This window comes from Corythoichthys intestinalis, chromosome 15, assembly GCF_030265065.1.
Source record: "Corythoichthys intestinalis isolate RoL2023-P3 chromosome 15, ASM3026506v1, whole genome shotgun sequence".
Taxonomy (NCBI): Eukaryota; Metazoa; Chordata; class Actinopteri; order Syngnathiformes; family Syngnathidae; genus Corythoichthys; species Corythoichthys intestinalis.
Window position 1 is genome coordinate 37,896,821 of NC_080409.1, and position 27,902 is coordinate 37,924,722.

General features: G+C 38.8%; 1 protein-coding gene across 1 annotated transcript in view; it reads right to left on the reverse strand.

The window, feature by feature from the left end:
• Positions 1-1,775: 1,775 nt before the first annotated feature.
• palm1b (paralemmin 1b) overlaps positions 1,776-27,902 on the reverse strand; it is a 46,744-nt gene continuing 20,617 nt past the window's right edge. The window contains exons 2-6 of the mRNA XM_057859362.1: positions 20,355-20,397; positions 19,469-19,549; positions 4,894-5,009; positions 4,575-4,645; positions 1,776-3,201 (exon numbers count right to left, since the gene is read on the reverse strand). Coding sequence (XP_057715345.1) covers positions 2,852-3,201; positions 4,575-4,645; positions 4,894-5,009; positions 19,469-19,549; positions 20,355-20,396 — 660 coding nt within the window. The 5' untranslated portion in view covers position 20,397 and the 3' untranslated portion in view covers positions 1,776-2,851. The remainder of the gene's footprint in view (positions 3,202-4,574; positions 4,646-4,893; positions 5,010-19,468; positions 19,550-20,354; positions 20,398-27,902) is intronic.

Genomic DNA, 27,902 nt, shown 5'->3' on the forward strand with positions numbered 1-27,902 from the left:
ATTACGTCCATATTTATGAAGAATTCGGGGATTCAAGAATTTTCGCCAAAAAAGCTCCTTTTACGCCAGGCGGCCACTAGCCTCATTCACTAACAGCATATATGTATAATGATAATACAAGGATATTCTGTTGTATAAAAGGTTGTGATTGTATATAGAATTTATTAATTATCTATTTACATATTATTAATGATTGATTTTGCATGTTTTCCTCAAGTATTAAGTTTCTGATGTTAAATTGATCGATTTATTAGTTGTTGAAAACCTGCAATAAACAAATAAAAAAAAAAATAAGTTGCTATTTTGGTCAGAAACTTATATATGTTAAATATTGCTATTGATCCTGAAAATATAGGTGATTATCTCTGCATTTGGTGATTTTTGTGCATCTGGTGTAAAATCTAAGACTTTTATAGCCATTTTAAGTTGTGTTATACTTATATAGAAAATAATTCATCAGGATTTTATAAGGGAACAACTTTGAATTTTTTGATGCCGCTGATCATGGAGACTCGTATATAGCTAAGGTCGGTGCCTGTTTTGGTTTTAGATCAGGAGCAGCTTTGGTTTTGTTAATATTTAAATTTGAAGTTTTTGAAAATAGGCCCCCTACGAATCGGCCCCGCTTCCCGTGTCATGTCAATAGGTCATGAAGTCTATGTGAAAAGAAAGGCAGAGAGAGACAGCGATCGTGAAGCAAAGGGAAGTCATACAAAAGCTAAGAGCAGGAAACATAACAAAGCATATAATTGTATAGTACTTTGCTTCAGTGTGACTATGGTGGAAGATGAAAAGACCAGTGGTTGTCTGAAAATGCTGGCAAAAGACAGCATGAGCAGCATGTCCTATTAACATATTGGCCCATGGGAGAAGTACGGCACATGTACATTTCCAACTTGTAAAGTGGACTGTACTAAAAAAAATTCCTCAAATGTAGCACATTAGCAACCAATTGACCGAGGCATTTTTATAGTAGCAACAGTTTTTATTTGGTTCATAAAGACACAAAAAGCATTAGCGTGAGCTGCACAAAGCCTGACTCTTATTCTCGTTTACGGGCCAACGAATCCCGATGGAACCCCTGCTTGCTTTTACATTCACGTGAGAGGGTGATAGCGCGTACATCAAAAAGAGACTTAACAGTGACGAGACGGTCAAACAGTTGCAAGGCTTCATGCAGTGCTACAAGTCTACTGTCGGGGGTGTGACAACACTGACTTCCACTCTCCCGACAGCTGTGCAACTCACTTGTTCATAATGGTTGAAATAATACAAAAAGCTGTGACTTTCATGTACATATATATATATATATATATATTAATGTATATATATTTAAATGTATCACATATAGTACTGACGGGAAGCATTTATGGTATATTGTGATCTAACGGTGGCTTGCGTGACTTTGGATTGGTTTATGCTGCATGGTTCATGTAAGAGAATTGAGTCAGTAAAATGTACTTAGTTTCTCTAAATAGTAACATTTAATTTGAATAATTTTGAATTATCATGTTTCAGTGCCATTGACGGTGATGGACGTCCAAATCTTTTTGTCTAGGAGAGGATGGCAGCAATCACTCACTACCAGCCCTCCAAGTCGAATAGATTGGTTATGGCAGTGAATGAGCTAAATGTTGAGTTTGACGCAAAAAAACAAAAAACAAAGACATTTTGTCATATTTGTTAAGTCATGACTTGATAGTAATGATTTGTGATTAATCTCTGGCTTTATCTGGTGCCTCTAATTTGACCCCCCCCCCCCCCCCCAAAAAAAAAAAAAAAAAAAAAAACACTGCCCGAGAAAACAAGCAGTCAGTTCTAGGTTTAAGTTTATTTTACTTTCCAAACAAATGGCTGACACCTTCTAATTCATGCCAAGAATTATGTTTTTAATTTGTCAAAATCATTTACTACTGTCAAATTATAGTGGCGGCTTTTACAAATATTGAAAAAGGGGAAAAAACTTTTACTTGTGCACAGAATTTCGATGTCAGGAAGTCAGTGGCTTCATGTGTTTCCTTGAGCTAAACACAGCCATATAAACAAAAGAAAATAACCATAAATCTTTAAATTGGTAACTTTGACCTGCAGCGTAAATCGTGCGCAAGTTAGTCAAAAAAGGTGCTGGTTAATGACACAAAGCTTACATGCAAGTTTATGGTGGTGGCGATGATGTATTACACACAGAATCGCAAAATAACAAATAAATACACTGTATAAAACATAATTTCATATCAATATATTAAAATACTATTTAAAATAATATCTTGGACAATATTGCAATATGAAATTGGCTGATAAATAGTTAACTAGGCCTACACAGAGATATATATTTTGAAGCATCTGTGTCTCGCTTTGACTATGAATGACTTCTTTCTTACATTTTTTTTTTTTAGGTTTCCGGGTTTTTCCCCCTGTTGAGGGGTGTACTGTACAATGCAGAGAGCGAACAGCTATTTCCTTTCCAACAAGAACAACATACAGTACAGTACACAGTCCCGTAATCATAATAATAACAAAGATACACTGAATACAATAGACAGAAAAATAGAAAAATATCAATAGAAATCAAAAGTCAAATACAAGCGTAAAGTAGGCCGAGTACTTAGGAGTCTCTGTGGTTATTTTTTGTTGTTGTTTGTTGGAGCTGGAGCTTGTTTTGGCTCTTGAAGTTGGTAAATTGGCATTGTACAGTCCTGACGCACACAAACACACACATGTGTGCGCACGCACCACCACCCATACCCACGCATTATTCAAACATTCTGCGCACACACACAAAGCTAAGGTACACAAACAGACATGCATTGGCGCACAAGCCTGCACACACACGTGCAGCCACACACACAGCTCACATGACCACGCAGCATTTGCAGCGCTGTTTTTTCTCCTTCTCATCTTCGACCTTCTCCTTTTCCGCCATGCTTCCGTTGGGCGGAGCCTGGTCGGCCGTGGCTGCGTCCCCTGAAGCCAGCTTGGCCTCCCCATCCTCGATCATCACGAACTCGGCCTTCACGTTGCCATCCGCCCCGTCGGTTTCCGTGGCTGGGCGTCCGTCCTTCTCATCCTCCACTGTCTTGTAGCCCATGAAGACCAGCGTGACGGGGTTGTCGGCGCTTGCTTGGTCGGGACTGGGGCCCAGCAACTTGGCCTCAATGCCGGCCACCTCCCGCTTGGGGGTCTGGCAGACGCCGTTCTCTCCTGAGGGGGGCAGCACAGACAGAGTGTGATGGGAAAATAATACCGTTTTGGCCCGAATATAAGACGGTGTTTTTTGCATTGAAATAAGACTGAAAAAGTGGGGGTCGTCTTATATTCGCGGTCTAGACATTATACCCATTTACAACGCTAGATGGAGCCAGATATCATTGAAGCGATGTTCTGTCATGACAGATCTCAGCTACTCTCAAGTTTAACCAGTTTGCATTATTTTATTGCACTGTTTTTCCTTATTCAGATTTGTTTCAAGACTACAGTTACAGTTAGACTTCACTTTGATGGTTAATGCAGTTATTGCAATGTTGTTGTTTTATCACAATAGATTGGTTTATTTACATTTCAAAACCCAGAAGCCATTCATTTACAAATGTGATTGCACTTTAGTTTACATATTTAAATGTTCAGATATTAAGATTTAAATGAGGCAAAATAACATGCTTTTCTCTCAAATATATTGTTATAATCATTTGTTTGTACTGTAATTATTTTCTGTATAAAAATTAATTTGGTGTTCAAAAAAGTCTTTTTTCAAACTTGAGTCTTGAAAAAGAGGGGGTCGTCTTATAATCAGGGCCGTCCTATATTCGGGCCAATACAGTATATATTATAATGCACAGGTGTCAAACCTGTCAAACCTGGGGCGAAACGGGTACATTCAGTGCTTGCTCAAATGAAATTGGTATATTCCTCAATGGAATATTGAGAACTACAGAAATCTGAAAATATTTACTGATTTCCGTTTTTTTTAAGATTTAAAATGAAAAAAACATTTACAAAAGTATAAGAGTATATTTAGTTTATTCCAATAAAAAAAAAACTAAAGACATTTACTGTTTTCCCTTTGAAAATGAAAATTCAAAAGAAAAATACAAAAATAAAATGATTGTTTTATTATTTTAAAATATGAAATCAATAAGAATATGTACTGTTTACCTCATTTAAAAATATGTATATACAAAATAAGAAAATGAAAATTAAATAAAATATTTGTTTTTAATAGGCACAAAAACAGGATTCGGATTATTCTTAGGTCTAGCAATGTCTCTTCAATTAGTTGTCGAGTACTCAATTAATAGTGGCAGCCTTGTTGGTAATTATTTTTTTATTTATTGTTATTTATTTTACATTTTTTTTTTTTTTTTTTTTTTATCATTTACAGTTATTTTTACTTTTACTGAACTCATTCAGTGCAATTGACAACGATAGACGTCCATTCCATTTGAACTGGGAGGCTGTTGATTTATTTGCCACTTCCACCAGAGGGTTTATTAGCTCTCGCTCAGTCTCGGGAGCCACATGGGAAAGTTGCTATGGTATCTGCTGTAATTGCGTGTCGCCTAGGCAACCCGACGTACCTCCATTTTCTTTAGCCACACCCTTATTGGCTGGCACGCCTGTCTCCAGTTCTTCAATTTCCTGCTCCAGTCTGCCTCGAGAAACCGGCACACATACACATAAGCATGATTTTTTAAAACACCAATGTGCCAATATGTTTGTTTTTTATCGTCATTTCCAGTCAATTCAACAATTCAACTCCAAATGACCTCTACAACATCTTTCTGGTAGCTTGTTTTTACAGTTTAAACTGGATCAGTTGTTATATAATCAAATACAATTACAGTATCTTGATTTCAAACAAAAAATATCTCAGAACGTCTTTTTTTCGACACCGACCTGAAAATGACCTGCTCCAGAATTTTGGTTTTCACCTCATCCTCCTGCAGGCGCTTTTGAGTCTCCTCCTCGGCCGGAGCTCCATCTAACAACCAGCGTTCCCTCAGTGCCTTGGACTGCAGGGACAAACAGGAACAATTAATGGAGTTTCAATCTGACGCCATATTTATAAATGTATGATGATGTATAGGATTTAATAGGAAAAAGAGGAGGGGAGGAATTAGGTCATACATACTGGTACTTGTACAATACACTACTTGAGCACATAACAATTTATAAATAAAGAGTGTTGTTAATCTTACATTAAAAAAATGAATTAGTTACAGTAACAAATTACTTCTCCCAAAAAGTAATTGAGTTGGCAACTCAGTTACCTCAACGTAAGAGTAGTTACTCGGCAAAGTACAGTGTATCACAAAAGTGAGTACACCCCTCGCATTTCTGCAGATATTTAAGTATATCTTTTTATGGGACAACACTGACAAAGTGACACTTTGACACAATGAAAAGTAGTCTGTGGTCAGCTTATATAATAGAGTTAATTTATTTTCCCGTCAAAATAACTCAAAATATAGCTATTAATAGCTAAACCTCTGGCAACAAAAGTGAGTACACCCCTTAGAAAGTACATCCCTAAATGTCCAAATTGAGTAATGCTGGTCATTTTCCCTCCGAATGGTCATGTGACTCGTTAGTGTTACTAGGTCCAGGTGTGCATAGGGAGCAGGTGTTTTTAAATTTGTAGTGCAGCTCTCACACTCTCTCATACTGATCACTGAAAGTTCCAACATGGCACCACATGGCAAAGAACTCTCTGAGGATCTTAAAAGACGTATTGTTGTGCTACATGAAGATGGCCAACGCTACAAGAAGATTGCCAACACCCTGAAACTGAGCTGCAGCACAGTGGCTAAGATCATCCAGCGTTTTAAAAGAGCAGGGTCCACTCAGAACAGGCCTCAGGTTGGTCACCCAAAGAAGCTGAGCGCACGTGCTGAGCGTCACATCTAAATGCTTTCTTTGAAAGATTGTCGCAGGAGAGGTGTCAGCATTGCTGCAGAGATTGAAGATGTGGGGGTTTAGCCTTTTAGTGCTCAGACCATACGCCGCACTCTACATCAAATTGGTGTGCATGGCTGTCACCCCAGGAGGAAGCCTCTTCTGAAGACGGTACACAAGGAAGCCCGCAAACAGTTTGCTGAAGACATGTCAACAAAGCACATGGATTACTGGAACCATTTCCTATGGTCTGATGAGACGAAGATTAATTTGTTTGGTTCTGATGGTCTCAACCCTGTGTGGCGGCGACCGGATGAGGAGTACAAAGATTAGTTTGTCATGCCTACAGTCAAGCATGGTGGTGGGAATGTCATGGTCTGGGGCTGCATGAGTGCTGCAGGTGTTTGAGAGTTACATTCCATTGAGGGAAACATGAACTCCAGCATGTACTGTGAAATACTACAGCAGAGCATTATCCCCTCCCTCCAGAAACTGGGTCGCACAAATTTTTAACTTTTAAATTCTGTGAGAAAAAAAGCCTTTTTGTTATTCCTGTTGTACTGAACCCGCAGCAAACCATGACCCCCGAACCGAGGTACGTACTGAAATGTGACTTGTGTGTACCATCACACCGTAAATTTATATCGATAATTTTTTCAATATGCAGGTGAGGCTTTGAATCTCTTCCCTCTTATATCTTTGCTCATGTTGTTTTGTTTAAAAAAATCACGCAAGGTTTATGGATACGTCATTCAAGAAAAGCTTAGGGCAAATGGCTATTTTTGATAATTAAAAAAAAAAATTATATTGTAGCATCGAAAAAGACAACGCCCACTTAGTGATGATAATGAATACTGAAGAGGAAAACAGTCCATTATTTTCAATCAATTGTACCCACCTGAACGACACGAACTGTATGTAAAAAAAAAAAATGCCCGAGAGATGATGATGATGATTTAAGATCAAGGGTCCCCAACGACCATTTGGTACCGGGCCGTGCAGAAATAATAAATTATTAACGACTGCATTCTGGCCGATTGACTTTGGCCTATGCCGCTTAACACACCAATATCCCTGTCTACTCTAGATATACAACTACAGGATAGGAGGTCGTCATAGAAATGCATTGATTGGACTGTCGGCAGTACATCTTGTTTTATATATCTATATGCGCTGGGCCTCGATAATAACGTATGATGTAGGTCCTCGCCCTTCACATTTGTTCCCGGAAATAATTAGCCCCACACTAGAATGACTGAAAAACGGCCGTCTTTGGACAGATTTTTTACGGGGAAAGGGAACCTCACGAGCCAGAAGATGAGCCTACAACCTCGAAGAAAACAAAAATCTATGCTACTTCCATATCACTGAAGACCCACGAACTGCGAAGGAGTGGATTCGTGACCCGTATGTGAATAAACCGAGTGATTCGAACATGTCTGTGCAACAGGAATATCAGCTTGTAGAGATCGCAAATCACGGCGACCTTAAACGTACATTTGAGACAACAACTCTACCGAGGTTCTGATTAAAGTTATTTCGGAATATCCTGACATCGCTAGGAGAACACTGAAAACCGTGCTACAATTTCCAACATCGTATCTTTGCTTCACACACTCTCACATCTCGGGAGATCCAGTTACTGATTCTGCGGGTGAGTTGTATTTTCCCTGCACTTAATGCGACGGGGCTAAAAACATATTTGCTGTATTTTTATGCCACACATTGCCGGTGTTCTGACAAATTTGGCATGCACGTAACGTTAAAAATGACCGCGAATGCAGCGATTCCAAAGTACACGCTGCAAATTTTCTTCGAAGAAAGGAATATTAACTTATGTTTGTCATGTTAGCTGCACACAACAACTGCACACAGCTCTCTCACATAACGACTTCGCCGTGTCGTTAAGCATTAATTTACGTCATTTTCGTGTTGCATATGCATGTTTATGATGTAAAGTTTTTTAGCACCGTTGGATAACATTGAGAGTCCAACTGAATATAAAAGAGGGTTTTTTTTCACCGCCACAAAAGGTTTGGGAGCAAAATTTTATAAGGGTGCAAAATTTGACAACACCGGTCGGTGAAAAAAAGACCCAAATCACACCGGTCCGTGGTGCAAAAAAGGTTGAGCACCCCTGTTTAAGATGACGCTCACCACGCTAAATGCTAATGCTAGCGAGAACGCGAATGCTATGCTAACACTCCGAGCCACCTAGCATTGCATTTGCATCTGTGTCACCCCTTCCCGCCTCCCCCTTCTGCTCTGTTCTCTCCGTGTCTCCCACGTCATTCACCAAAACTGCAGTAACGTGAGCCTTAACATCCTTAGTGATGGTAACGGCATTTCAAAGATGGGAAAAGTAATTAATTAGATTACTCACTACTGACAAAAATAACGCCGTTAGTAACAATGTTATCCCAGGGGTGAAAGTGGGTGGGAACGGCCAGGAACGCAGTTCCGGTATAAAATTCAGAGCTGGAACGCAGTTCCGGTACAAGGATCAGGGCCAGAATGCAGATTCAGGGCCGTAACGTTGTTCCGGTATACGGTGCATTGATTCCAAAAATATGACGGCAACTGTCAAAACGCTATGTAAAAAATAAAAAATACAAAGCTGCTACACATGCATTTCATCTCCAAGAAGAAAACAATCTACAACAATCAGATTTACATGGTAAATGGTAAATGGTGTTATACTTATATAGCGCTTTTCCACCTTTCAAGGCGCTCAAAGCGCTTTACACTATACACAAGTGTTAACAACAACACTATACACAAGTGTTAACAACACGCATAATAAATTGCTTGTGTAGCGTAATCCGTTTCCACTGAAAATTATTTTTAGGGCCCGAGCACCAACATGGTGCGAAGGCACTATTGTTCTGCAAAAGATTATTATTATTCTTTCTTCATGGCAAATGAAAATGGCCCATTTGGAGGTCTTAACATGCACAAAAACTCACCAAAATTTGCACAAACATGCTGATTCGCGAAAAGTTCGATAATTTGGCAAAAATGTGAAAAAATGTCAAAAGATGGCTCAGTGGCACCCCTGGAATTTTTAAAAAAGGCCTCTCCATTTAGGTTTTTTCAACGTAGAGCGATGAAATTTGGGGAGTCAATACCTTGGGCCAAAATGCTTCAAAAAATCTTTTGCACCCATATTCCAAACCCAACAGGAAATCCGGTATTTTGGATTGAATATTGAAAAACCTGCCATTTTTGTCGAAAACCAGGGTGCACGTTTGAGACCATTGCGCTGAGGCAGTTAGTTGGATCCCCCTCAAAATTGGTGAGACTCTTCATGAGACATATGAGATGTTAAGTTATCAAAATGGTGAGTTTTCATTCACGGGCCTGACCTGGGCGGCGTACCAAAGTCGGGTTTCTTTGGGGATTATGGTTAGGGTTTAGGGTTAGGGCTTCTTCAGGGCAAATGAAAATGGCCAATCTGAAGTTCTGAACATGCTGGAAAACTCACTAAAATTTGCACATATCAAAATGGTGAGTTTTCATTCACGGGCTGACCTATGCGGGGCGTTTTTTTTTTATGTGTTAGCGTTAGGGTTTAGGGTTCACACTCTGCTACTTCTTCTGTGGGAGAAAAAAAATACTATGTACTTTTCAATGACATATATTAAGGATAAAACTACTTCTTCTGTGGGAGAAAAAAATATTATGTACTTTTCAATGAAATATATTAGGGATAAATTGGTTCATCTGATGACAGCAGTGAAAAACTGCTTTGACTCATAAAGGCTGTTGCTTCACACTCTGCTACTTCATCTGTAGGAGGAAAAAAGATACAATGTATTTTTCATCGTGCCATAGTTGTACATTTTTTTGACAAAACACCAAATTCAGAAAATGACTAACAACCCCCCCATGCAAAACACCAAATTCAGAAAATGACTAATAACTCCCCGATACAACGTTCAATCTTTTTCATATTTGGCATGTACGTGATGTCTCCCAGCCTGAACTCGACTTCATTGAAATATCACTCATTAGGCCTGGCACCCCCTGCTGGGAACAGGAAATGGCCTTTTTTACGAGACCGACTCCTCCTCGAAGGGAAAAAAACCTAATGAGCCCCCCCAAAAAATCACCGTAAAGAAATTGGAAAAATCGACATAGGACTCCCGAGGGCCTGTTGAGTCCTGCTTGCAGGGCTAGTTTATTTTATTCCACGGACGGCATGGAGGTTTCCCCAGCTGCTGCAGTTATCTGAGTTTGAGGATGACGAGTCACGATAATGTGCGAATGCACGCAGCAAAGCGAAACGCCGGGACTCATTTATCCGTTCAATTGGCTGACATACTGACATGTGGTCACCAGAGATAGTTAGCTCTGATTGGTTCAAATGTGCATGTTTTCTGAAACAGCAAAAAAAAAAAAAAAAAAAAAAAAAAAAGGGGATGTGCAACAGAAAATGGATCAAATCTTTAAGAGCCATTTCACTCTGCATAATATCAGTCATTTGTACCTATTTTTCTGAATGCATGTTACTTATATCTTTATTATTAAAAAAAACACAACAAAAAATGCATGTTTACATTATCTTCAATTTTAATATATATCCTATGTTCTTAAGTAGTTAAAATTGAGATTTGGCATTTAGTATGTGAGGAAATGAGGGAAAATAAAAAATTAGGAGATGGAGGTTGGGGTTATAGCTGTTTTTGTTAACTTTTATTTTGCAAATCATTGAAAAAACACAATTTTGAATGAAAATAAGTTTTTGTAAGTGTTATAGAAATAACTGACTAAAAAGAGTTTTCTTTGCATTTCAGCAGTTTTGACCCCCCACCCCAACGCCATTATTAACAACACTGTTAATTAAGTCTCACCTTAGAAACGTTCACTTCAGGTTTTGCATACTAAAGTTTTGTTTGAGTGTGCGTTTGTTATCAAACCAATCACAAGCATAGACAAAATGACTAAAAAAATAAAACATCTTAAAGTTGCGCCTTCTAGAGAAGCTTTCGCCATATTCTTTATAATTGTATGCAAGCATCTCACATACAGTATTAACTTTAGATGACCTACACAGGAGCAGTTTAGAATCTATTGTCGTTACATCTCCAAATCAGTGCTATTTGCCAGTGTAACGATCACAAAGATCTTTACGGCCAATTAGAGATCACCGTCTGTGACGAGATAAAAAAACACGTTGGCCTCATTAAACATCATCATCTCCTTCGTCCATTTCCAATGCTATCATGTTGTTTTCTTAACTCCCTGTGCAAGTGTGGCCCTCAAACAAATAGTGGAACATGGCTGTGAGGTACTAAATATATAAACCAACATGGGTGTTTTTTGCAGCTGTTCCAACAGGAAGTGACACAGATACGACCTCTAGAGGCTGTACGCAAAAACAGCTGGGAACGTTTTCCAACCCCTTTGGGATGAAAAATCTTGACTTGTGAATTCTTTACCTATGATGCAATTACAACTTTGACAGCCCCTGTTTCTTTTCCCCTTCCTCTCTTTCCTGCTCTCTTGCATGCATTAGGCAGTTGGGGAACTTTTTGGGAAGGAGTAGTGCATTAAACTAAGCTGTAAATGTCAGCGTGGATCCCTGCCGTTTCTTATCAGGAGCTTTTTAATCTGTGGAAGTGCTTTTCTTTCAACGCTCCCAAGAAGTGTAGCAATGTACATACACCCATAGCCAGTCATAAAGCATAAAAGACAACCTAAAGGCTCTCATACACATTAGTGAACAGGTGAAAGACTCTTACAAACACTGAATAATGCTCACATACTAAATTATTTCAGTTGTTTGTGTGCGTGAGAGGTAATACTGAATCAGGCCTATAGTCAATAGTGATGTTGTACAAGCACACAGATTGTAATTCAAGACTCTTCCTACGCCAGACCTGCAATGAATCTAAAAAAGCTCGCTTTCCCTCTCCCTTTCTCTGCTGTCTCGATTCCGCCACACCCTAAAACCCGCCAGCGGATGACATCATGTAATGAACTCACACAAACACACACACACGGGGTTGTAAAGTTATGTCTCCATTGTACCATGCGGTGAAAAGCTGCTAACGTAGCAGACAAAAGGCGGAACTCCGACGCATACACACATGAACGCCTCTGGGAACATTACAGACTCACTGTCATACATCTCTATTAACTCAGAAAATCACATTGTTTGATCTTTAAAGAATTTGATTGCAAATCATAGTGGAAAATAAGTATTTGGTCAATACCAAAAGTTCATCTTAATACTTTGTTATGTACCCTTTGTTAGCAATAACGGAGGCCAAACGTTTTCTGTAACTCTTCACAAGCTTTTCACACACTGTTGCTGGTATTTTGGCCCTTTCCTCAATGCAGATCTCCTGAAGAGCAGTGATGTTTTGGGGCTGTCGTTGGGCAACACGGACATTCAACTCCCTCCACAGATTTTCTATATGGTTGAGATCTGGAGACTGGCTAGGCCACTCCAGGACCTTGAAATGCTTCTTACAAAGCCACTCCTTTGTTGCCCTGGCTGTGTGTTCGGGATCATTGTCATGCTGAAAGACCCAGCCACGTCTCATCTTTAATGCTATTGCTGATGGAAGGAGATTTTCGCTCAAAATCTCTCGATACTTGGCCTCATTCATTCTTTCCTTTGCACAGATCAGTTGTCCTGGTCCCTTTGCAGAAAAACAGCCCCAAAGCATGATGTTTTCACCCCCACGCTTCACAGTGGGTATGGTGATCTTCGGATGCAATTCAGTATTCTTTCTCCTCCAAACACGAGAACCTGTGTTTCTACCAAAAAGTTCTATTTTGGTTTCATCTGACCATAACACTCCCAGTCCTCTTCTGGATCATCCAAATGCTCTCTAGCGAACTGCAGACGGGCCTGGACGTGTACTGACTTCAGCAGGGGGACACGTCTGGTAGTGCAAGATTTGAGTCCCTGGCAGCGCATTGTGTTACTGATAGTCTCCTTTGTTACTGTGGTCCCAGCTCTCTGTAGGTCATTCACTAGGTCCCCCCGTGTGGTTCTGGGATTTTTGCTCACTGTTCTTGTTATCATTTTGACGCCACAGGGTGAGAGCTTGCATGGAGCCCCAGATCGAGAGTGATTATCAGTGGTCTTGTATGTCTTCCATTTTCTAATAATTGCTCCTTACCTATTGCAGATTCTTCCTAGCCTGGTGCAGGTCTAAAATTTTGTCTCCGGTGTCCTTCAACAGCTCTTTGGTCTTGGCCATAGTGGAGTTTGGAGTGTGACTGACTGATATTGTGGACAGGTGTTTTTTATACCGATAATGAGTTAAAACAGGTGCCATTGATACAGGTAACGAGTGGAGCCTCGTTAGACCTCTTTGACAGCCAGAAATCTTGCTTGTTTGTAGGTGACCAAATACTTATTTTCCACTCTAATTTGGAAATAAATTCTTTAAAAATCAAACATTGTGATTTTCTATTTTGTTTTTCCACATTCTGTCTCTCATGGTTGAGGTTTACCCACGTTGATAATTACAGGCCTCTCTAATCTTTTCAAGTAGGAGAACTTGCACAATTGGTAGTTGACTAAATACTTATTTGCCCCACTGTATATATTTTGACTGGGAGGAATAGCAGCGATCATTTGCTGCCAGCTTCTCCCAGTCAAAAGGGATTAGACAACCATTGTCATCAATAGTGGTAAATGAGTTTAGCAGGTTGTAGGTTTTACTTCTTTTTTGTGTGTTTTTTATGCGAGGTGTTTCCTGTTGGTGGGTGCGGGATAAATCTTTGTTTCCTCTGCCAAAGCCGTTTGCATTGTCTGAGGCTTGTGTGTCCCCTCGCTGAGGTAGACAATGACAGCATGCACACGCACAAACACACGTGATAAGAGATGAGTTCTGAAAATAGATGAACTTGTGGCACACAAACTTTCACCGCCATGTTTGCGCTCTTATCAGAAATGCGGGGAAGTACGAAGTACAATGTGCAAGTCAAATGAAGTTGGGACATTGGGTAAAACATTAAAAACTTGTAGGTACCTTAAAAATGAGACAAGTTACACATGCAATAAGCTCTAACACATGACAGCTTTAGAATTTTTCGTTGATAAAAATTTAGATGGTCCTTTTACAAAAAAAAAAAAAAAATTACCATTAGGGTTGTGCATCGTTTGAATTTGAACTGTTCCGATTCCACGCTTCGATTCCAGTTCCAAACGATTCTCAATTCCGATTCTTGTAATAGGCAGGGTAAAAATAAATGCATAGGTTATATTAATTTCTTAACTTCTGTATTATTTTTCTAAATTATATGATCTTTCAATTAACTTTGCTATTTCTCACTGGGCTATTGTAAACTTGTATAGAAATATCAGTCTTTGAACTTGAATATGATGAAGTTTCTTTCCACAGGAGTGCACTTTCACAAAGATGTTTATTTTTCAAAAGCTCACGGAGAAAACTTAAAAATTTACACGTATTCTTTTGCCTATGTTTTAGAGTGTCTTATGCTGCAGGCATTTATTGCATTGCATCATTTGTTTTAGGTGATATTTGTAGAAGTCAGTTAAGGGCTGGCGGGGAGTGTTCTGTTCCTTGATCTAAAGTTGACAACTTTTTAAGTTTGATTTCTTTCTAAACTGATATATTGTTCACCCGTCCACAAGATGTCACTATTATGACTCTGGACTCTACAGTTTTTCTTTGGTTTTGCTATGTGAGCTTGGCATCCCCTAGTGGTGACTTACTGGAAGCAGCAGGCAAAAAGAACTTAGTCATTTAGTTGGAAAAGAATCCTTGAGGTGTACTGACCTACACACCTCCTCTGCACTACACATCAGGAACCCTTGATAAAACAAAATCTGTAAGTTTGCACGTTTTAACAGAGGGTCTGATATCATTTCGGTGTCATATTCTTATATCATATTCTGTTATATTGTTGTCATTTATGTGAAGCGAAGCAACATGTTTTGTGCTAAGCTAAATTAGCCACTTCATTTGATTTGCTCCTAACGGAGCTTCTTCTTCATGGTGTTCGGTAGCTATTTTATCCGGCCGGCGGTCAGGGCATCAAAACTTGGAATCAAAATGAAAAAAATTCGAACGGTTCCAGGAGAACCAGAGTGTTAGTCCCGGACCCCATCTATGCTCGATGCTCAACCAAATCACCATAAAATGAAATTTACATGATATAATTTTTTATTTATGTGCTGCCTGACTTTAGCTCGTGAGTAGTGCTGACGTCACACTTCGTTACAGAACATTTGGGCGTGGTGAATTCATTTTTTTTTAAATGAAGCACCAAAATATTCGTTTTTACTAGATCCGGTAACTGTTGCTTCAGAACCTGTACCAAATTGATACCAGGTTTCGGTACCCAACTCCAATGCTCTCTGTTATTTCTGAAATAATAATTATATTTTATTATGCTATCTCGGCCAGGCTTCCCTAGGATAAAAGATCCTTATGTCTCAATGAGAATGACCTGATTAAATAATTGTGAAACATTGTTTTAAAACTAGCTTTTTCTTTAAATAACACAGTCGCTTACAATGTAGTGAAACTAAGGGATATCAGGGAGGGAAACTGGCTATAAATGGGCAAAATTTGGACATTTTCACCAAAGGACTATTTTGTTGCTGGAAATTCAGTCATCAATGGCTGTGTTTTCATGTACAGTCATTAATGGCTGTGTTTTCACGTATTTTATTTGTGTGTTGGACGAGCAATTTTGCACAGTTAGAAGAGTTGTATACTGACTACATTACGTTCGACTAAAGGAACAGTTGGAGTTAAATGGTAAATGGAGTTACACTTGTATATCGCCTTTCCATCTCTAAGGCCCTCAAAGCACTTCACTTTATATCCTTATCTACCTACTGGTGACCCAGCACCAGGAGCAACGTGGGGTTCAGTATTTTGCTCAAGGATACTTAGACAAGTTCGTTAGGGCGGAGAATCGAATCCAAAACCTCTGGGTTTCGGAACGACTACTCTGAGCCACACCACCCCTACTAGCAAAATGTGGAAAGGAAATGATTTTGTGTGAAGTTTGTGTCTGTTGCACCGAGTTATCCTTTTATATAGTCTGTACTTTTTTGTGCTCTTGTTTCAGTGTAGGTCTTGCCCCCAATGAGTTTCCATAACCTTTCCGTAGCATTCACGTCCCCCTTGGCTGTGCCAAGCATAGCAAAACAGCTACAGCCACAGAGCAAAATTTTAGTAAAAATTTTTTTTTATTAATTGTTGCTTTAGTTATTTGGAACTGGTTTGTTTTTACAGCGACAGACGTGGATTCAAGTGATTGCACAGTGTAAAGATTGTTGAAAGCCCGTTGTAATAAAAGAAAACAGCATAGCTAGCTTATTCCAGCATTTAAAACAGGAATTTGGCAGAGTGGTAGGAATACCAATCAACAGAAACAACATCACGGCGATCAACAAACTCCCGCTAATATGCAGTTTACTGTGGCGGAATTATTTGCACAAGGCCTCACGTATGATAAGAAAGACCTAAATGGAGAGCAATCACTGAAGCATCATTCTGCACATAACTAAAGATATGGCACAAATATCCTGTGTACAATGGAAAAGACTGGGTTTGTCCACTTGATGAAAGCACCGCGGCAACCTAGCCACAAGTTTTTTGCTGAGGTTTCCTTACTCTAGTTGTATCATAGTTCTCGTGATAAAATCAGCAGAGAGCTGGAGGGGGTTTCGTTTTATTCAGCAAATGTTTGTACTTTAGTAATCCGAGCATTGAACTTGATTTATTTGCCTCCAAAGTACACTTATGTTTGTAGAAGTGTTTTATTCAAGTCAGACTTTTTGCACTTTTAAGTTAATCTTGTCAAACAAATCGAGCTAAAGTTTCAAGTTTGTACTTTTATCATCTCAGGTTTGGACTTGATTTGTTATTTATTTGAATACAATGCGGTAGACTGAATTAAAGTGATTTATATAAAACATATGTCTTGCACTTTAAATTCAGCTTTTCATACATGTAATTGATGGAGTTGATTTACTATCAATTTGTATACATATGCTGAGAGCTAGATAAATGTTTCTGGAAGTGTTTAATTCAAGACAAAGAGAAATGATGGTTACGTTTGTTAAGTACTGGTAGTTAAAAAATAAAAACAAAACTTGTCTGAAGTTATCCCTGTACTTGTTTCTTTTCAAAAGTTGGAGTAGGGGGCAAAATCAGGAAGAAAAAAAAAATCATGATTTGAATTTTTTTTTTAGAAAACGCAGAGACTTTTTTAAGGCAAATTTGACCAGCTCTAATTACAATTATATATGGCGGAAAACACAGAAAAAGCAGTTTCTGCTCTTCCTCCTCTGTTTAAAATAAACTGTATTTTAGGCTAAAAGAACTATTGTGTTTGATAGAACAATATGCAGTTTCATGGCGCATTAAGCCCCCGTACTATTTTTAATTTGTCCGTTTGACCCTGGAGACCCCCGTTTAGACACCGCCAAGCCGCTTTTGTTTCAACCCAGGCATAAAAAGAAGGCAAGGAGTTATATTTATTATTCGAAATGTCTATCATTTTTAGCTTAGAATCATTGAATAATGTCTAATACAGTATTTAATTAAAAAAAAAAAAAAAAAAAAAAAAAAAACACTTCCTAAAATTATTCACTCATATATTTTAACCTTTTGAACAAATTATGTCACATGAAAAAAATAGTGTCTGTAAATAGGTCAGGGATATCTACCACATAACTTTTGCTTAATTGTATTTTTTTTGTTACTGTCGCATTTTTTGTGTATTTTGCATAGCTATTTGATTGGGAATACCAGTTCTCTAGCTTTCACTAAATGATACTGTAGCGACTTAACTGTTCCACCCAAATGCATGATGGGAAGTTGGGCAACCATGACTGTCAGTGGTGGCTGCAAATGGTATACAGTATGTTCTGCGTTGTGTTCAATTAGGCGTTTTAAGAAAAAGAACATCGCCTGCTCCGCCCAAATGCATGATGGGAGGTTGGGCAACCATGATTGTCAGTGGTGGCTGCAAATGGTATATAGTATGTTCTGTGTTGTGTTCAACTAGGCGTGTTCAGAAAAAGAACGTCTCCTGCTCCGCCCAAATGTACGATGGGAAGTTGGGCAACCATGATTGTCAGTGGTGGCTGCAAATGGTATATAGTATGTTCTGCGTTGTGTTCAATGAAGCGTGTTAAGAAAAAGATAGCCTTTTGCTCGGCCCAGATGCATGATGGAATGGGAAGTTGGGCAACCATGACTGTTAGTATTGGCTGCCAAAGTTTAAACCAATAAAAGGCGCGGTCCAATGAATGCCTGTGTCCACTCGCATTTCTCTGCCTTATCGCTCTCAATGTGCTAAACGGGTTCATTGTAAACTGTTTGAGGCAATGCATGAACGGGTCATTCCGTCCGCGCGTTAACTGCGTCAAATATTTTAACGTGATTTATTAAATAAATTAATTACCGCCCGTTAACGCGATAAATTTGACAGCCCTAATTATTAAACATGAATGTATTCCTAAACATATATTGTTATTGTTGAAACAATTAAATGAATGTAAACTGAATAACATTACCATGAATAAAATCAGAAATACGCTCTGCTTGCGGCCTGCAATAACACTCTAATGAACTTAAAAAAGCAATCTTAGTATTTCAGTCATTGCCTGCAATTTACAACAATGGACATCCAATTCATTTAAACTGGAAGGACTGGCTGTGAATGCTCATGTTTCTGTGCCATTGTGAAAGCGATCCAGCCCTCCCTCGTCAAAACGATTGGACGTCTACTAATGACTTAAATGAATGCCCTATAAAGGGTTCAGTACAGAGTGCAAGGACTCCAGCCATCCCTGCCTATCGGCAACCTCTCCCAACACCTCTGATAGCGTTGACGTAGGCACTGACAAAAACCTTGCCTCTTGATATGACAAGTGCATGAAAACTACATCGTGTTTGTATGTTTAAACGGCATGAGGGAGAGTTCCTGGTGTTATCTGCCATTCGTTTGGAACATTCCGTAACAACAGTTGGGGAGGCTCGTATGCGGGTTGAAAGAACTGTTGAGGCCGGGGTGAGAGAACGACTCTCAGGCAGGGCGCCGTCGCTTAGGAGGCTTGCAGTGAGCTGGCAGCTTTTTGCTTATCATCAACTTGGATTTAAGCGTTTTAAAGGTTCAGCGCTCGGCACGACTTTTATTCGTTCTTCCAATGAAAGCAAGCCTTAATGGAGAGAGGACTGTCAAAATAAATAAAGGGGGCTGTTGTAGCAACGTACTATTTTTGTGAGTGGGTTTTAAAGTTCAGTAAATTGTGGTAAAATATTAGTCTTTTTCTACACAGGTGATAAAGAATACATGCACTCATTGCTATGATTCAATTTTGGAACAATCATTTTATAAATATCATCACCAAAAGTGTCTTTGTTCAATTCTTATCGCTAAACAGCAACTACAGAAAATATGAGTTTTTTTATTATATTATATTGATAGTAATTCATTCATCTGTTTACATTGTACTATTCATTTTCTTTTTATTTTAGAGGTCATTTAAGACAAATGAAGTATATTAATCCTGGGTTTTTGTATTATTAGAAATTAAATATCTCAGTTATATTGTTGTTTGTACCTTGAGATGTTGGAGTTGTCGTCTGTCATCGTCCAGCTGCCTCCTCTTGTTCTCAATCTCAGTCTGCTTCTTCCTTTTCTCCTACAAAAACATTAAACTATTGTTCGCATATGATTGTACTGTATTATTTTCATGTAAATTCTGCTCATTAAACCAAGGGTAAAAAAAAAGAAAAGATAAAAAAAAATCTTTTCTTTCTTAATTTCCAGCTATTTTGGCAGTAATGAAGTAATAATAAGGAAGTAATTCCAGACATGCAGCAAGTCACAGCCATCATTTCTGTCAATGTGCCCTAGCTATTAATATAAATTTATGAAAAATGTTAACTCATTGGCTGCCATTGACAGTGTCAGACGACCAATCCATTTTGACCGGAAAAGACTGGCATGTTGCATGGAGTGGAAACCTATAGTTGTCAATGGCAGCCAATTAACCCATTTATTTTCAATTTTATGCCATTTGTTGAAAGATAATAAGCTGAAACATTTTCTTTATTAATTTGGGTGTACTGTATGTGTCCAACGTTTGACATCTATAGCCATCAATGGCAGTGAATGAATTTAATTGAAAAGCTGTGTATGGAAAAGAAATTCTAAGTGTGTCTTTCATGTCCAACTTTGATAGGACTGTAGTCCTCTAAGCACATATTAACTCATACACTCCCACTGACAGTGATAGACATCCAATCCATTTGAACTGGGAGGGGCTGGCATGTCGTAATTAAATCCAAGACATTTATCTTCCCTTTAAGTGCGAGTAATTAAAGAAATAGCGCAAGAGTGGACGAATGCATTAGTATTTGATGTCCTCTAATGGTTGAAGAAGACAGCATGTAAAAGGTTTTTGGGTTCATCATCATTAGCAAGAGCTGCGATTTTCTACTCACCGCAATAACCAGGAGCCTCTCCTCTTGCGACACCTCTTCCATCCTGAAGGGGGAGAAGAGCGACAGAGTGAGACACCGGTCAAGCGATTGTTCGCCAACCTCAGCATTTGCTCGTTGGCCACCCGCGACAAACAAATTGTCAACAAGTCCGATACTTGTCGCTTGGCTGTGCTTTGGACTCTTTCCAGCGCAGGAGAGCCCAAGGAAGTATGCTAATGCGCCAGCAGGAGATACCTGCTCTATTTGTAATGTGCTCCAGACAAGAGCTGTAAGACCATGTTTAATTTATAAATTAACCCAATGCATTTAGATGCCATTGACGTTGATAGTTGTCCAGTCCATTTTGCCTGGGAGGGCTCGTTCATTGCCAGCCTCTCCCAGTCAATCGTCCTTAATGAGGCAAACACAGTTACAAGTTTAAATCTTTAATTTTGGCAAAGTGCAATATCAACGGTACTGTATGGAATTCATAGAGTTAATGTAAAATACTTTTCTACTCCATGCATGCTCCACCAATTCCCTGATGAGTACACAGAGCCCTGCAGTGCTTAATTTGTAAATCATCAGGTGCCGGAACGCAAAGTACATATGACAGCGCAGGGATGATGAGACGGGTACAGATCCCGGAACATACGCAGAAACAACACGCAAATGCCCACTTGCAATGCTGTGTTATGCTTTAGGCCTGACGTGGTAGTCAACGATAAAAATTGACAAACTCCATGTTGCACCTTTAATTACCGTATTGGCCCAAATATAAGATGGCCGTGATTATAAGACGACCCCTCTTTTTCAAGACTCAAGTTTGAAAAAAATACTTTTTGAACACCAAATTAATTTTTATACAGAAAATAATTACAGTACATTTGAAAAAATGATTATAGCAATATATTTGAGAGAAAAAGCATGTTATTTTTCCTCATTCAAATCTTAATATCTGAACATTTAAATGTGTAAACTAAAGTGCAATCAAATTCGTAAATGAATGGCTTCTGGTTTTTGAAATGTAACTAAACCAATTTATTGTGATAAAACAACAAAATTGCAATAACTGCATTAACCATCAAAGTGAGGTCTAACTGTAACTGTAGTCTTGAAATAAATCTGAATAAGGAAAAACATTGCAATAAAATAATGCAAACTGGTTAAACTTGAGAGTAGCTGAGATCTGTCATGTCAGAACATCGCTTCAATGATATCTGGTGCCATCTAGCGTCGTAACTGGTATAACGTCTAGACCGCGAATATAAGGCGACCCCCAGTTTTTCAGTCTTATTTCAATGCAAAAAACATGGTTTTATATTCGGGCCAATACGGTAGTTCCCCCCAAGCATCCACAATTCCACGAGTGTGGGATTTTCTGTTGATTTCATCACCTGCGATATCAAAACAGACTGCAGAATACCCTAAGAACTTTTACAATGAGGAAATGTACAATGCAGGCAAGTGCAAACGTAAAACAAACCAGAAGTTCATAACTTAAACTGACTCCTTCACACACATTAACACAAACATTCACTCCCATTGACGTCGAAAGACGTCCGTTTGAACGCATGTTGCTAACCAATAACTCAATACGTAAGTCGCTTCATAATGTTGTGTTCTGAGCAGTGTTGGGAATAACGCCGTTATTTTTTACAGTAACAGGGTAATCTAACTAATTATTTTTTCCGCCGTTACCGTTATTGACGGTCAAAAGCAGTGCGTTACTTACTCTGAATAAATTAAAGAAACTACCAGCCGTAGCAAGTTTATGCTGCTCTGTTTATTTGTGATCCAAGACTTGGGGTGCGTTCAGGTTCGAGAATAGCGCACAATTTGTTTTGTGCTTTTTCTTAGCAAAGACATACCACACAGGACGTGCTGGCACCTTTTCTTTAATAGCACATATAACTTCAACATTAACACAAACGTATGGCTCTCGTGTCTCTAACTCACTCCCGCATCATGTGAGCAAAACAATATTGGCGCCGTGTGCACTTTAGGGTGCCTCGGATAATTCTCTATCAAAATATTACAGCACGTACTTCTTATGACTCCAGGCTGTTTGTCCCTGCTCATTCAATTAGACAATGCTTTCCAAAGCTTGCTAACGTTTCTGTTTTTGCTACACCTGAATGCTAGCCTCGTTCCCATCCCCCACTGTCAGCCAGCAAGAATGCTGCTTCCATCTTGAGGACGGCAGACGCTTTGAGGGTGACGGGAGGAGTAGGGGGACGAGGCTACCTGAATGCACCACCTGGATAGATGCGATGGAAGTGATTGTGATTGGCTGAGGGTTAGAGTCATGTGTCATGGTAAGCCAATCAGTGCCGGTGTTTTCACACACAAAACGGAACAGCGAGTGTGCACACACGCAAAACAGATGCAGAGGGATATGATGGCAGAGCATTCAGAGGACAATTTGTCCTCTACGAGGTAGAGATATAAACACTATTTCAAGTCCAAAAAAGTACAGTAGGCTATGTCTACTTGACCAGTTGTCTCAGGTTGTGAGAGTTATATTTAATTGATTAAACTCACTTTATATTGTTTACTGCTGATTGTTATTTTATTATATTGTTTACTGTTTATTTTTGTTGCACTTCAAGTGTAGGATAAATCTGTTGCTGGGGAGGTGCAATAAATATTACAAGGTTCTATAACACAACTACCTGTCTGTTTTTCTCTATTCAATTGACTCGAATACTGCTCAGAAAATTTCTAATTCTTTGACATACAACAACTTCTTTTTAAAGTAACAGAAATAATTACTTTCCCTGGTAACTATTTACTTTTACTATACAGTAATTCAGATACTAACTCAGTTACTTTTAGGAAGATGTAGTGAGCAGTGTTGTTAATCTTACTGAAAAAAAGTAATTAATTATAGTTACAAATTACTTCTCCCAAAAAGTAATTGCGTTACTAACTCAATTACCTGAATGTAAGAGTAATCAGTTACTTGGCAAAGTAATTGGTGATAATTACTTTTTTTATTTTTTATTTTTTTCAAAAAAAAAAAAAAAAAAAAAAAAAAAAAAACATTGGCCACACTATGTGAAGTTTTTTGTGGAGGTTTTTGGTACAATTGGCCCGAGCCCAATTCTTTACCCTAATTTACCCTTTACCCTGAATCAACTGTTAAAAGTTGTTAAAATTGCTCCCATTATTGCATTAGTTCCCTTCTCTCTACTTTCGACATATGAAAGTTTTAAAACTGTTTCATCATTTAAAGATAGATTCAAGTCAAGATTTTGCCGATTTAGAAGTATTTTAGATAAAAAGTTACTTAGGTTCGCGAGGAAGGTTCTCTACAACAGAGCCGTCCTAAAAAGCCTACTGCTTTAAGATGGCGGCTGTCATTTTGCATCTAGTTATATCTATATACAGTACATGGGATATCTACCATGTCTACCATATCTACCATAACATGCGGGCGTAGTTTGTCCGGCTATCGGCTACAACATGTATTATTGGAGCTACCTAGCATCGCGTTTGCTCGGCGTCACGACTTTCTTGCCTCCTCCCCGCTCCTGCTCTGCTCTGTCGTCTCGGTGAGTCCGTCTCCCTCAGACTTTTCGACCAATATAGTAACGCATAGTAACGCATGCCTTTCCGTCCTCAGTAACGGTAACGGCGTTGCCAAGATGAGAAAAGTAATTAATTAGATTACCTACTACTGAAAAAAATAACGCCGTTAGTAACGCCGTTATATTGTAACGCCGTTATTAACAACACTGGTAGTGAGTAACTATAACTAATTACTTTTTTAAAGTAACGTGCCCAACACTGGTTCTGAGGAGCTTCCCTCAATGTCTACGCCCTTTAGAACGAACTCAGAGGGACACAAGACTGCCTTCTGCTGCATGTCAACGAAGCACATCAGTGTCACATGGACACGACCGCAATCATCTGATCGACCGCCGCCCTTGCAACAGTGCACACTCACGCTGTCTCTATGCATGTATGTACTGCATTACATAAAGCCTCCTGGTGCGGGAAAAGTGCTTTCGATCAATGTTTCCCTACCTTTATTGACCCAAAGCACCTATTTTTACATGAGAAAAGTCTCTTTTAACAGGATGACACAAATTTATTAGTCCAGAATTTCAGTTGTTATTTGAACACAAAGATAGTATTAATTCATTGGCTGCAATTAACGGCGATAGACATCCAAGCTATTTTTACTGGGGGGGCTCACAGTAACCATTTGACATTGTTTCTCCCACTGAAACATTATCATTCACAAGTCATTCATTTGAGCCCAGAAATTAGTTATATTTCTAATTTTTCTTTACATAAAATAATTCCTGACAATGAATCAGTAGTGAGGATACCCTGTGTTTGAGTTTTGTGGGTGTGGCTTAGAAAAAAAAAAGTTGAAACCATGAAACCGTCCAGTGTTGTAAGAACTCTGATTAAATTCAACAGATCAAGCAGAGATAAACACTGACCAACAACATCTGAGGAAGTGGCCCCTGAGCAAACAAAGCTATATTTTGTCAATATGTCAAGGCAGGTGCATTGCAGGAGAGCTGACTAATGACTGAGCCAATTCCCCTGATGGGTGCAGCCGATGCTCTTGTAGCATTTCCAGGAAGGAACACATTAAGGGCCCGCATAGAGCCCCTCTAGCTCGCTGCTAAAAGCATAATTCCTTAGGCATTACTCCTCAGTGTACACAAGCCTGAACTATCCCTTGTACTGTGTAAGAAATCTGCCCATATTTTTGCAAGTGGATCAAATGTGATCTGTGATTTAACTGAACCTGAAAATACTTAACCTTCTCAGTATGTTGTTTTCGGGTCAAAATTGACCCAATTCTGACCTCAACACAATACGAGAGTTAAGACAGCCCAAAATCCAGAGTAAAATATAAACTAAAAAAACAATTGCAAGTAGGGTTGTTCCGATCATGTTTTTTTGCTCCCGATCCAATCCCGATCGTTTTAGTTTGAGTATCTGCCGATCCCGATATTTCCCGATACGATTGCTTTTTATTGCTCCCGATTCAATTCCATTCATTCCCGATAATTTTTCCCGATCATATACATTTTGGCAATGCATTAAGAAAAAAATGAATAAAACTCGGACGAATATATACATTCACCATACAGTACATAAGTACTGTATTTGTTTATTATGACAAAAAAACCTCAAGATGGCATTTACATTATTAACATTCTTTCTGTGAGAGGGATCCACGGATAGAAAGACTTGTGACTTTGTATATTGTGACTAAATATTGCCATCTAGTGTATTTGTTGAGCTTTCAGTAAATGATACTGCAGCCATTCAACCCAAATGCATGATGGAAAGTGGAACCATGACTGTGCGTAGCGCTACCAATTGCTATATCTTCTCTGCGTTGGGAAATAACAAGGTGTTAAGCAAAAGATCAGTTGCTACCTTGCTTCCCCACATTACTTCTCATGATATTTCTAATCATAGGGAGAGGGATTGTAAGGCTTTAGCCTATTCAAAAAAGGCTCCAAAGGCTGTCAAAATTCACTCTACTCATTTTACACTGCCTTTTAGCCCTCTGTATAGGTAAAATGGCGCTATTACTGATTGAGCGCGACAATGCGTGAGTGGGTCGTGCAATGCATGCATTAATTGCGTTAAATATTTTAACGTGATACATTTTTAAAAAAATTAATTACCGCCGTTATCGGGATAAATTTGATAACCCTACCTTAAGCCTGAACTAAAGACTCTGGATAAGTGTAACATATTATGTCTGTAACGTTAAATACAATTAGAAAACGATTTATTTAAAAAAATAGATATATATTAAAAAAAAGGCATGGCCGATATTGGTAAATGGCGTTATACTTATATAGCGCTTTTCCACCTTTCAAGGCGCTCAAAGCGCTTTACACTATCTCGCCATTCACCTACTGGTGACACAGCACCAGGAGCAACGTGGGGTTCAGTATCTTGCTCAAGGATACTTAGGCGAGTTCATCAGGGCGAAGAATCGAACCCACAACCTCTGGGTTGGGGGACAACTACTCTACCACTGAGCCACGCCACCCCATATTTTTTTGCCGATTCCGATAATTTGAAAATGACGTGATCGGACCCGATCGATCGGCATCTCTAGTTGCAAGCTTTACATTTGGAGCATAAATTACGTTTTTTGTTTGCCGTGAGATGACTATTTTGCAGACTATAAGTCGCACTTTTTTTTTTTTTTTTTTAAATAGTTTCTGACTTATCTTCTGGTGTGACTTGTGCATGTTTTGTTTTTTTCCCCACACACATAGATTTCACTATCAATTGACGGGACACGGGGCTCGGGGCGATCCGTAGGGGGCCTATTTTCAAAAACTTAAAATTCACATATTTTCAAAACCAAAGCTGCTAGCGACCTAAAACAAAAACAGGCACCTCCTTTAGGCAAATATGAGTCTCCATCAGCAGCGACATAAAAATAATTCATATCATTTTTTAATACAACTATAACAAAACCTAAATTGGCTATAAAATTCTCAAATTTTACGGTAGATGCACAAAAATCAACAAATGCAGAGATAATCACCGATGTTTTCAGGATCAATAGCAATATTTAACATATCATATAAGTTTTTGCCCAAATCAGTGACAGAATTTTTTTTTTTATTTAATGCAAGTTTTCAACACCTAATAAATCACTCAATTTTCAGATCAGAAACTTAATACTTGAGGAAAGCATGCAGAATCATCTTAATTTTACTCAACAAAAGCAAAATTAGCATTTTTTCTATATACAATCACAACTTATTTAGGTTGAATTCTGATGTTACTATTGCCTCAGCATGAATTATCTGGCCCTCGTCGTTTTTAGATTGAAATGTTACATAAAATAAAACACGTAAAGGGCGATTTTTTTTTTTTTTTGTATGGATGCAGAAATAGCTAATTTACTACTTTTTTTTGCCAAAAAACGGGCAGTTGTTACGGTCCGCGAATGCGGAGAACAAGACTGTACCCAAAAGCAGACAACAGAGGGGAAGCGTTCGGGGATTTATTAATCACAATTAAAACAAAACTCGCGAAGGCGGAAAAAGGGGACTAACAAAAGGGGTCCGTGACATTTAGGTCGACGGGGATCAAAAACGCGAAAACTGAGCAGTGGGCAGAGAGCCAAAAAGGCAAACAAAAATACACTCGATACCTGCACAAGGTAGAGGATCACAAAGCTAAGATGTCTGACAAACTAGATGACAAATACAGAGCGGCTCGAAAGCAGTATGTGGAATGGCGACCAGCAATCTCTCGGCACCATTGTCTTGGTTCGCCATCGTTTATATATTAATGTTGATTAGCTGGAACTCGCTGCTGGTGTGAAGTCGAGAATGCTCCCACAGTTGGCTCTGAAACAAACAAAATCTAACCAGCAGCGGATCATGACAGTAGTTGGCCGAAAATTACCTGATCATTTGAATGTAAACTTAGGCTACTGTGTATAGATACAAAATGGCGGCCATCTCAAAACAAAGAGGTTTGTATGTTGAAAATTCTTGTAAATAAATGCGTACATCCTGCAATTTCTATACATATGAAAATAGAATAGTCTAGATT